At 51.4% G+C, this 12039-nt stretch overlaps 1 protein-coding gene across 1 annotated transcript in view; it reads right to left on the minus strand.

Moving 5' to 3' along the window:
• The window catches only part of Flt4 (fms related receptor tyrosine kinase 4), a 43523-nt gene that overhangs the window by 6240 nt on the left and 25244 nt on the right, over positions 1 to 12039 (minus strand). The window contains exons 14-28 of the mRNA XM_045152741.1: positions 11706 to 11852; positions 11489 to 11620; positions 11248 to 11354; positions 10835 to 10970; positions 10249 to 10353; positions 9824 to 9937; positions 9517 to 9605; positions 9239 to 9389; positions 8739 to 8833; positions 8258 to 8380; positions 5647 to 5758; positions 4562 to 4661; positions 3315 to 3420; positions 2453 to 2601; positions 901 to 1021 (exon numbers count right to left, since the gene is read on the minus strand). Coding sequence (XP_045008676.1) covers positions 901 to 1021; positions 2453 to 2601; positions 3315 to 3420; positions 4562 to 4661; positions 5647 to 5758; positions 8258 to 8380; positions 8739 to 8833; positions 9239 to 9389; positions 9517 to 9605; positions 9824 to 9937; positions 10249 to 10353; positions 10835 to 10970; positions 11248 to 11354; positions 11489 to 11620; positions 11706 to 11852 — 1787 coding nt within the window. The remainder of the gene's footprint in view (positions 1 to 900; positions 1022 to 2452; positions 2602 to 3314; positions 3421 to 4561; positions 4662 to 5646; positions 5759 to 8257; positions 8381 to 8738; positions 8834 to 9238; positions 9390 to 9516; positions 9606 to 9823; positions 9938 to 10248; positions 10354 to 10834; positions 10971 to 11247; positions 11355 to 11488; positions 11621 to 11705; positions 11853 to 12039) is intronic.

Consider the following 12039-nt stretch of genomic DNA (forward strand, 5'->3'; position numbering starts at 1 on the left):
AACCCTGCTTAAAAACAAAAACAAAAAAGTTGATCTGAAAGTAGAGTAGTAAGAAATTGGGAGGAGGAAGGAGAGGAGAGGAAAGAAATGAGGGAAGAGAGGTAGGAAAAGAAAGCTGGATTTTAATGGTATATATAGTATGCATGTGTTGAAATATCAGTAAGCCTATTTGTTTGTACAATTTACACATGCTAATCAAAATTATTTAACTTTTTCAGTATTTAAAGAATATTTTAAGCAGGGCGTGGTGGCGCACACCTTTAATCCCAGCACTCGGGAGGCAGAGGTAGGAGGATCGCCGTGAGTTCAAGGCCAGCCTGAGACTCCTCAGTGAATTCCAGGTCAGTCTGGGCTACAGTGAGACCCTACCTCAAAAAAACAAAAAAAAAAAATTTTTTTAAGGGCTAGAGAGATGGCTTAGTGGTTATCCTGCAAAGCCTGAGAACCCATGTTTCACTCTTGAGGTCCCACGTAAGCCAGATGCACGAGGTGACACAAGTGCACAGGGTCACACGTGCACAAAAGGGGGCGCACGCGTCTGGAGTTCAGTTACAGTGGCTGGAGGCCCTGGCATGCCCATTCTCTCTCTCTCTCTCTTGCACCCTCTCATAAAAAAGGGGGGCAATGTGTTGGGCTTGCCTCAAAAATTTGGATGTGATGGCACATGCTTTTAATCCCAGTACTTGGGGGGGCTGAGGTAGGAGTTCAAGGCCACCCTGAGACTATATAGTGAATGCCAGGTCAACCTGTGCTAAAGCAAGACCCTACCTCAAAAAATATTTTAATTAATTTTAATATTGTTTAAAGTTCTACTTATTTTTGACACTGTGTCAGGATCTTCACCAACATCGCCTCAGCCGCAGTCTAAGGTGTTTGGCCCTTCTCTCTACTGTCTCTTACCACAGAGGCTTTGTATGTCGTAGAGGTCATGGGGAATTCTTCAAATGTCTTCATCCTGGAGGGACCCTGGGTCTGAGTTCCTCTGGCCAGGCACCCAGGAAAGGACACACAATTATAATATCTGTGAGAAGAACACAGAAAGGTTCTGGAGAATCTCACCCCAGCCACCCTCCTGAGAGCCTCTCCTAACTCTCAGGCTTTTCCCCCCCTTTTTTCTACAGGGAGGCCCCTCCAGCCTGGGGAGGAATATGGGGGACCTGGGTATGTACTTCCCCTCCCATCCTGAGCTGCATTTCCTCTCCCGTACAAGAGCGATAAAAGAGTCCATTGCTGGTCTCTGCATTGGAAGGAGAATGGGGCACCCCCAATGCAGGTGCCAAAAGGAGTTGATTGGAAGGCACAGTCTTCTCCTCAGGTTGGGTCAACAAAGTAAGGCAGGCCATCCTGCTGCTATAAGCCACTGACTGGCCTGCCTGTGCGCACGTGTGTGTGTATGCACATGCACACAAGCACACTTGCGCACACATGGTTTGGTGGAAGGGCCTGGCAAGAATCAGCTTCAATTCTTGTCTTCATGCCCAACACTGCCCTGTGATGATATCCATGGGACAAGTGCCCTTTGGAGCCCAAGTCTCCCTGCCATGTGGATGGTGCAACCTCTAGAGCTGTAAAATGCCAAGGATAGGAGACCTTGGGCCCACAACTGTAGAAATATAGACTAACTCCCGAGTATGGGTGAGCGGCCCTTGGGACATGTCCTGGAGATGAATCAGTACTATACCCTGGGAGAAGTCTTGTGCAAACATAGCACACCACTTTGTCTGCCTGTAAGAAACTGTTGCCAAAAGGGGTGTTCCCTTGAAAGTGGGGTGAAGGAGACAGAAGTACAGAGAATTGGAGGAGACTAAATGTGGCTTAAATATGGCTTGGGTTTTTCCCACAAGGTTCATATGCCAGAAGTTTGGTCCCCAATGTGGGAGCAGTGAGAAAGAGTGAGTGGAAGGTAGCTAGGTCATGGGGTCACCACACTCAGATGACTAAAGTAATACTATTAGGAACTTGGTTAGTTGTCCAGAGAGTGAGATGTTACAAGAAGAGCTATTCTGGCTCCAAATTCTATGGCCCCTGTTCTCTCACCATTTCTTCTACAGTATTTTCTGTCATAAGACCTTCTGCCATAAAAATACCCAGAAATGAGCAGGTACTGACACCATGCTCTTGAGTCTCCACAACTGTGAGCTAAATGTATGTCTTTTTCTTTATAAAGTACTCAGTCTCAAGTATTTTGCTACAGCAATGGACATCCATGGGCAGAGGGGAGGACCGAGGAGGCACGGAGGAAAGCACAGCTACCAGACCCCATGTTTCAGATGAAAATCTCCAAAGGCATTAATGACCCCAGTGCTGTCATTTAAATCGCCCTGGCTCCAGTAGTCTCTCAAGTCATTGTAAGTTGTTTTACTTTCCTTCATGATTCTTAAGGATAAAATATACTGTCTCCAAATTGCTTCCGCCAGCAGCCCCACTCCCAGACCTGAGGAGGATAGCTGACCTGGCTGCCAGGCTGTGGCGATGCACACTGGGTGGGCTACCCTCAGGGTCAGCCTCTGCGATATGCAGAGCTGTGGTGGATGTCTGCAGGAAGCCACCCTCCTCTGAGCTCTGAGAACTGTGCAGGACCATGTGTTCCTCTTCCTCCTCCTGGCAGGAATGGGAGAAGCAGTCAAGATCAGAGGCCACCATATGTCCTGACCCTCTGCCCTACCACTGCCACCACTGCACTCAAGGCAGCTGTAGTCCTTACTTCCATGGTGGGCCAGGTTGGGCTAGGAATGGAAGTGAGGAAAAAGTGGACCATGCTGTGCCCCAGCACAACTGCATGCTCACAATGGGCCAGGCTAAAGGATTGCTGAGCTAGCTTTGTTTAGTTCTCCCAACAGCCTTCTCAGACCCTCATTTGCAGAGGAAGCAGGCAGGACAGGATAGGCCACGTCTCAGCATCTTCTATCTAGGTCCTAGAGCATGAAGCTCTGGCCCTGGTACTGGTACCAGGTACTGACTCAAGGAGAAACACTGGGAAGGAAGGAATATAGGATGCATAAGTTCAGAGCCTTTGTGTTCAGTAGGTGCTACAAGGTAAAGGAGTTATGTTAGTTAGACAAGGTCCAGGGATTACCCAGGATGATCTCTGACCATCTGCATAGCAGTCAATATAGGCAACTGGTAGTGTGTGACCAGTTCCATTATGAGTGTGGAGATGGAGCTGAAAGCAGTGGTCACCGGGAGGGCAGGACCTGGGGCTTAGACATGTGTGACCCTTGCCTGGTAGCCAAAAGGTAAGCAAGGCTTGGAAGGGCAGCCAAGGCAGGGTAGGTCTGCAGGTTGAAGCAAAATAGGATGAAAATGTGGCTCACCTCCTGGCCTCCACCTTGGAGCAGATCCCCCAAGATCTCCACGAGCTCTGAGAAAGCAGGCCTTGCTTTGGGGTCTCCAGACCAACAGCTCTGCATGATGTGGCGTCTGCCGGTTGCAACAGTTGTTGATCTGTAGTCTGAATGCACCATGGTCCTCCCACCAGCTCACCCATCACCATCTCCCTGTTGATCTGTGGTCCCAGTGCACCATGGTCTTCTCACCAGCTCACCTTTCACTTCTGTCTACCCTATTGATTGTGGTCCCAGTGCACCACAGCCCTCCCCCTAGCTCACCCATCACTCCTACCTCCCCTGAATTACTCCAACAGTTCGAATGTGGCCTGAGCATGTCCCCCAAAGGTTCGTGTGATAGAAGCTTGGTGCCCAGTGTTGAGGAAACTTTTAAGAGGTGGAGCCTACTGTAAAGTCACAGGGCTCTGTGCTAATGAATGGATTCATGCTGGCCTTGTGGAATGGGTTGGGTCCCTACTCAGCCTCTTGTCTGTCCTGTGACATGATCACTCCCTCTCACATGTCCACAGCATGATGCCATATTGTAATGTAACTGGAAGGCCTTTGCCACAGCTGAGTAGATGCTGGTGCCCTGTGCTTGAACTTCCAAAAGTGTGAGCTAAACAAACTTCTGTCTCTCATAAAGTTTCCAGTGACAGGTATTTTGTTACAGGAGCACAACATGGACTAATACTTTCATCCCACTGTCTTGTAACTACTTCAGGCTTAGGTACTGGCTGTCCCTTCTGCCTGGGACACCCTTCTGCCATTTTCTCAGCAGTACCTTCATTCCTTGAAATGTCACTTTAGTGTTCCCTTGTGGGAACACTTCCCCTGACCACCTAGTTATGTCTGCTCTTCATGGCCACTACAGTAATGGCATATGATTGTGTGTGTCTTCTAGGGCGGGGCTCAGGTCTGCTTTACTGACTCGAGACTCCCTGGGATGGCACACAGCAGGGGAGGAAGGACGTTTAGTGGATGAGTCAGTGGTAGAGAGAGAGACTATTTCAGGTGCTATGCCTATGTGCCCTTCTTGTGCCTGAATACCATCCTCCACCCCACTCTCCATGCCTGTCTCCATGCCTGCCTTGAAGTCCTCTTCCAGGCCTGCAGACTCCTCTTCCTGCTGTCCCTCTCATGACCCTTCATAACTACTCCATATAGCTGCCCACTCTTTCTCTGTGCCTCCTTCCTTTTTCCCCAATAGTTGCACAGCCAACCAAAAGCCTCACATAGCAGGAGTGGCCAGCTCTGGGGCCCTCATCCGTGTGCCATCTTTCAGCCGCTGGCAGAACTCCTCGTTGATCTGTACCCCAGGGTATGGGGAGGCTCCTGGTGGCAGAAAGGGGTAAGGTGGGTGGGGAGCAGCATGTCCATTGTCCAGCCCAGACTGTCTTGCCCCTGCCTCTCTTTTCCCTCAATCCTTGTGACAATGTGAAGATAGGGGCTCATCCTGATGGCCCCATCTGGGGCTAGACAAATTGCTACCCATTCCCAGTTCTTTATCTGGTTTAAAGAGGACAGATGAGGCCACTTGCTTGCTTGCTGGAGTGCCACACTCAACACACATGTGTGAATGCAGTTACTGATATTCCCAGAGGAGTAGATCTGCACAGAATCCATTTCAACATACCTCTCCTATTCTGGATGCATCCCATCCTGCCTGCCAACACATGAGGTCTGTGGTGTGGCAGCCCCCTCACTCTGGAATGTGGGCTTCCCAGGCTACTTGCCTCTAACCTACGCCCCTTATTGTTTATTCATGAACTATCTGTGGTGCTAGCGCTTCAAACTAGTTCCTAATGCATGCTAAAGCCACTCAGCTGCACACCAAGCCCTGTGCATGCAGACCAGCTGCTTCCCAGCCTCTCCAGCTTACTCCAAAGCCCTTGAACTACCTAGGCTCTTCCCAGTCTTGTTTCCAATAATAGCATTCATCACTACTGCCATTTGGTGACACTTTATGCTCTCTTCATTGTCTCTCTTTCCTGGTCCTGGGGATTTCTTTGGGTTTCCATGTGAGACTTGTGTAAGTAGGCATGTTTGAATGCACTCTCTCTGGGACCATGGTGAATGGGAGGCTGCTATGTGAACCACGGCTTTGCCCTGCACAGGGTCAAAGTGGTGCCAGGAAAGTCTGTGTTGGAGGCAAGGTCCTCTCGGAGGCTGGGCAGATCTGGGGAGAGGAGACTAACTATGATGTGCCTCAGGACAACCCGGGTTACTAGGTTCAGGTGCGTATCTCCTGGTGCCCAGACTCTAGAGCCAGGTGACTTTCCTGTCCCCTTCCTTCATGGGCATCTTACCCTTTACTTACCTAGGGAGAAGATCTCCCACAGCAGCACCCCAAAGGACCACACATCACTCTGTGTGGTGTACACCTTGTCAAAGATGCTCTCTGGAGCCATCCACTTCAGAGGCAACCGGGCCTGGGGGGTGTGGAGAGAAATGTGTCCTATAGTGTAAGGGTAGAAGGCTGAGGCCAGATACTAAGATCTCCATAACCTCAGATTTCTTCCGTGTATACTGAAGATGTTTTTCCTGCAGCAGCTGTGTGTAGCCAGGTCCCTCTCATTCCCTGGGACTGACTGGACTTACTCTTCCTTTCTTTCCTTCTTTCTTTCTTTCTTTCTTCCTGCCTTCCTTTCTCTCTTCCTTCACTATCTCTTTCCCTAACTTCTCCCCTTCTTCCCTTTCTCTCTCTCTCTCTCTCTTTTTTTTAATATTTATTTATTTGCAAGGAGAGAGAGAAAATGAAAGAAAATAGGTGTACTGGGGCCTCTAGCCACTGCAAACGAACTCCAGATGCATGCACCACTTTGTGCATCTGGCTTTACATGGGTACTGGGGTATCAAACCCAGGTCTTTAGACATTGCAGGCAAGTACCTTAACCACTGAGCAATCTCACCAGCCCTCTCTTTTTTTGTGTGTACATGCATGTGGTGTGCTTGTGTGTACATATGTTTGTACATGGGCTCACATATGCATGGATGTAGGTGTATACATGTGCACGTGTTGTGGAAGTCAGTGGTCAACTTTTGGCATCTTTCTCAGTTACTCTACAATTAGCTTATTTTGTTTATTTTTATTTATTTATTTGAGAGTGACAGAGAGAGAGAAAGAGGGAGAGAGAGAGAGAGAGAGAGAGACACAGACTGGGTGCACCAGGGCCTCCAGTCACTGTGAATGAACTCCAGATGCGTGCACCCCCTGGCTAATGTGGGTCCTGGGGAATCGAGCCTCAAACTGAGGTCCTTAGGCTTCACAGGCAAGTGCTTAAATGCTAAGCCATTTTTCCAGCCCTACAACTTACTTTTTGAGCTAAATCTCACATTGAACCTACAGCTGCTCACTGAATCAGCTAAACTAGGTAGCCAGCAAACCCTAGAGACTGTCCTGTCTCTGCCTCCCCAGGACTGGGATTACAGGTGTGTACCACGACATCCATCTTTTAAGTGGCTGCTGGGGATCCAAACTCAGGTCTGCATGTTTACACAGCAGGACTTCACCCAATGAGCCATCTATCCAGCCCCTATCTAAGTGTAGCCCACACAAACCTCAACTTGGGATCCTTCCACCTCATCCTCTTTAGCTCACAGGTTGTCCACTTGGGCCACCATGGTCTGTGGAGTCTTGCATCCCCTACAGGCTGTAGACCCTTGGCCCAGTTTCCCTAGACAAAGCACCCTGCACATTTTCACAATCTCCCAACAAAACTCTCCCTCTACTCACTTTGTTCTCAAATTAAGGGCAGAATCATCATTCCCTCCCTCTTCCCCTGGGGTTCCTGAAGGGTCTTCCCTGTCATTTGTATCTCTTCCTCTCATAGAGTCTATCAGGGAGCCCAGAGGGCCATGAGTTTTCCAGACTGGCCTCTGCCTCCAGCTCAGCTCTCTCAGTCCCTTTTCACAGCTTACAGAGGTGGGCTTCTGGAAATGTACACTGGTTCCCCACCCCCTGACTCCCCCCATATATGAATCAGCATGAAGAGGAAAAGCTTTCCACAGGGTGGCCATGCTGGGCAAGGTGGCCATCACACCACACCCTGGGTTCATCCTGTTCATTTCTTCCCTTCAACCCTCTTCCTTCCTATCCCTAGCACACCTCCAAGTCAGGAGTGGCTACTCGTTTAGACACTGAGGTCTAATGAAGGGACCCACCCTGCCACTGAGTACAGATGTGCTCCAACCCCAGACAGCACTCACTGGATGCTTCTGAACATCCAGCCTTCACAAAGCAGGAACAGGAACCCAGTGTCCATCAAATGTGCCAAGGTACCAAGCAAAATACAAGCACTGGAGCTGGGAAGATGGCTCAGTCAGTCAGCATTTGCTGTACAAGCACAAAGACCTGAGTTTGGATGCACAGCACCCACGTAAATGTCAAGGCATGGAGGTGCACACCTGGAATATCAGCAGTACTCAGGAGGTAAAGACCAAAGACATGCAGATCCTTGAGGCCAGCTGGCTATCTAGACAAGCTGAATCCATGAGCTCTGGGCTCAGCAAGAGATCCTGTCTCAATAAATAAAGTGGAGAGCAACTGAGGAAGACATTCATGTCAATCTTTGGCCTCAACATGTGTACACCTGTGCACACACACATTAACATACATACACACATACACACCATACACACATGTGCATGCCATTAAAAAATTTCTGATGTGGCCCTTACTTGTCATCTCCTGTTTCTAATCTCCTGACCCAGGCGGCCTCAGTGAGAAGGGCCACTAAGGGCCCCTGTAGAATAGTCACTCAGACCTTAGTGAGCTCCTCGTGGCAGTGAGTTTCCCAGAAGCTGGGCAGGTGGCAGACCAAATGTCACCCTAAACCAGCAGTGCCTCTCCTGCTCCTGTGGACAGGTGATCTGTGTGCTCACCTGCCCCATCTACCCAGCATCCCCTGCTCCTCATGGCCTGGACTCACACTGCCCTTGCGGACGTAGTCAGGGTCTTTGTAGATGTCTCGGGCAAGACCAAAGTCACAGATCTTCACCACGTCACTTTCTGATAGTAAGATGTTCCGAGCAGCCAGGTCTCTGTGAATGCACTAGGGGTTTAGGAAGGGAGGTGATGGTAGGCATTTTGTCTGAGTCCCCAGGGTGACAACCAGGCCTGGAGCTTCAGGGTGCCCCAGGGTATACCCTGCCTGCACCCTTCTGTTTTGGAGAAAGGTTTATGTGCATCCTGAAGACTTGTTATTGAGAGAGCATGTGAAATGGGGAGGACAGTGGACAGAGTTTAGGAGCCAGCCAGATCCATTCCACATGCAGCTCTGTCACTGTCTAGCTTGCACACATGAATTGACCCCAGGGTCACTATGGGATAAAGCTAGGTTTAAGCAATCTATGCCAATGGGTGTTGTATCCTCTGCTATAAAGGGCCTTGGTGGAGTTTGGGGGACCTACCTTTCGGGAAGCCAGGAACTCCATCCCCCGGGCCACCTGGAAGCTGTAGCAGACAAGGTCCTCCACGGTCAGCAGGCTCAGCCACAGGTCCTCAGCTGTGCAAGTGAGAGAGGTTCAGAGGAGCCTTTTCATGACTCCTACCTTCCACTCAGCTCCAAATGTATCATTTGTGAGCCCAGATCTTACTGGCCCCCAAGTCCCCAGACATTATAAGTCCCCTCTTTTGCACTTAACTTCCATGCTCATTGAGATATCCACTTGCTACTCCCAGAGCAATGAATATGGTTGTGCCATGGTGCCTGACTATTTGGTTCTATATTGCTCCTTCATCGTGTCTGCCAGGCAAACTCCTAGTTACCCTGTGATACCCAAATCAAATTCCATTTCCTACTCCTGAGTTATCTTCATTTCCCCTCCACCCCCTATCCTGTTCCAGGCTAGCTTATCTTTGGGTGCCTGATCATGAGATCTTACTGTAGCAGACAGACACTGGCTCTTACTTTCTTGTACAGGAGGGGCCCGTCCTGTTCCTCCTTTGCCCATCAGCAGCCTTGTGAGTAGAGCCCTGTCACTGCTTCCTGACCTCCATTGGTCAGCCTTGGTGCCTTCCACCATTGCCCGAAAGCGCCTTCGCTGCTCCGGAGACTTCTCCTGTGGACGAAACCAGTCCAAGAAGGGCTTCCTCTCCCAGCAGAGTCACCTCCCACTTCTATTGTCAGCTAGCCCCATCAGAAACTCTTCAGCTGAGCTCTAGCAGCAGGCTGGGGTGCCCACTTACTGCGTAGGGATTGAAAGCCTCCCGCTTGGCGCGCAAGAAGTTGGAGAGGTTACCATACTTGCAGAATTCCACAATCACCATGAGGGGGCCTGGGACAAGGCAGAGCAGAATCCAGGCACTTGGTGACTGAGGGCATGCTGGAGGGCCAAGGCGCAGCAACGCCTTGGCCTGATGCCCACCACTGTCCCTTTTCCCTTCTGTGCTCTGCTGTGCCCCAGGCCCTGCAGCCTATTCCCACCCACAGTGGAAGTGCAAGTGCCCACTGCCTGGTCCTTTTCCAAGGGAATCCCGGTTCCCAGCTCCATACCGTTGGGCTTGGTGCAAGCCCCCAGGAGGTTGACCACGTTGAGGTGGTTACCGATGTGGATTAGGATCTTGAGCTCTGACATCAGGGCGCGGTGCTCGCTGGCTGTTGCACCTTCTGGAGGGGACACAGGGGCCTAGCATGGTGCAGGACCTGCCCTGATTTCTTTCTCAATTCCTACCTGACCCTCCTCCTGGGACTGGCTTAGCTAAGGTACACTCTGCTACTGTTGGGGTTAGGAGCTGAGTCCCCAGAACATTCCGCTGACCCCAGTGAGGCTCCGAATAAAGCTTCTCTCTGATTAGTTCCACCTTTCTAGAGAATTTTGGGGGGAAGGGATGGTAGCTGGGGCTCAGCTTCCCTTCCTTCAGCTCAGTTCCGCCCATAGCTGCTGTTCCACAGCTCCCCTTCTAGGCACAACTCCGTACCTTTCAGCATTTTTACAGCCACAGTGTCACAACTGCTGCCTTTGTTGATGCCAAAAGCTGAGGCTTCCACCACTTTCCCGAAAGCCCCATGGCCAAGGACTCTCCCTGTGAAGGCAGGGAACCAGCTCAGGGTGAGCTGTTATGGCGGTGAGAGTGCAGAAGGGTGGGCAGCAGGGGCAACCTGTCCCAAAGGCCAGGAAGGAAGAGCCAGGAGCAGGAGGAACATGGGAGCTTCTGCCAAACAGGAAAAGCTTGGGGAGCAGGATCGGGGAAAATGGGAGAGGAGAGACAGACAGGAAGGCCCCAGCATCCTCTTTGGGCAGGTGGGACAGACCCACCCTGTTCAGAGCTACAGGAAATGACCTTGGGGGCCTGAGAATTAAGATCCCTGGCTGTGGTTCTAGGGACTCAGGCACAGATGGAATGGGTCAGGCCAGGTGGGGACCAGGAGGGCCTCCCTGGCACAAATTCTGAGAATGGAGGGATTTCTGGCACTCCATTCTGCCAACTGTGTAGCCGCTGAAGCTGTCCTTGCCAGGCAATGCGTGGTTGCATGGTGGATGGGGCAGCTGGGTGCTAGCCTCACCAAGGTGCAGCCGTTCCCTTGGGAACTCCCACTGGCTGGCATCATAGGACAGGTATTCACACTGCTCTTCCAAAGGCACCTCTCCGGGGTCCATGATGATGGACAGGTAGCCTGTCTTGATGTCTGCATGGGCCGGCTGGGGGTGAGAGTGGGAACAGCTCATTGATTTGGTCATACAACTGTGACTTGAATATAACTTTACTCTGGACAGATGAACTGTCAATCAAGGCTCTGCTCCTGTTGGAGCTCCGAATGGAAGGATGGGGAGTCTTCCTAGATAGGAGATTGCCAGGTGATTAATACGGAGCTCTTATTTGGTGACTTAAGGGCTGGCTGGAGCAGAAACAGAATGGGGAAGAGTGAAGAGGGACCCCATTAGTAGTGACAAAAGGCTGCAAGGGGAAGGATCTCACCCTCCTCATGTTACAGAAGATGAGGAGCAGGAGGACCCAGAAGAAGACAGCGATAACCCCAGTGCCGATGAGGATCACGATTTCCATGCTGCCTTTATCCTCGGAACCTGAGTGAGCAGAAAGTGGGTCGCGTAAGGGAGGATTGTATCCTATTTGCAGTGGGCACACCTTGCATGGAGTGACCACAGGAAAGGGCTGACTAGGTGCTAGGAGAGTCCAGCGGAGCCAGGAGGTGGCGCACCTTCCACCGCCACGCTGGCGGAGGAGTTGACGCAGCCCTTGGCATTGCACACGCTGCACAGATAGCGGCCTGCGTCCTCCTCACGCACGCGCTGGATGCTCAGCTTCTGGTTCGAGTCGGCCAGGTCGATTCCTGCCGGGGTTAGGATTCCTGGTCAGGTGGGTCTGAGGGCGTTGGCAGGTCTCTGGCCCCACCCACTCAGGTCCACTACCCCTACCCGACTCTTTCTGCAGCAGTCTTTCGTCTTTGTACCACACTATGCTGGGCACGTGCGCTCCGGCCACGGGGCACCGCATCTCCAGCGAATCGCTCACGTTCACCAGGAGGTCGGTCAAGTTCTGCGTGAGCCGAGGGGCTTCCAGGGCTGTGGCGGGGTGGAGAGGGAGCCAAATGAAGGCGCAGAAACCAAGAGGGCACCTCAGGACGGGGCAGTTCAGGGCTGGTGGGGTAACATGGGTTGCATGACGCTTCAGGAAGGGTGAACATGCGCGGGAGAGCTGCGGGTCTCCGCAGCGAGGTCAGGCGGAGGCGGGGGAGGGAGGTCCCCGCGA

This window comes from Jaculus jaculus, chromosome 6 (genome assembly GCF_020740685.1).
Source record: "Jaculus jaculus isolate mJacJac1 chromosome 6, mJacJac1.mat.Y.cur, whole genome shotgun sequence".
NCBI classification, from domain to species: domain Eukaryota; kingdom Metazoa; phylum Chordata; class Mammalia; order Rodentia; family Dipodidae; genus Jaculus; species Jaculus jaculus.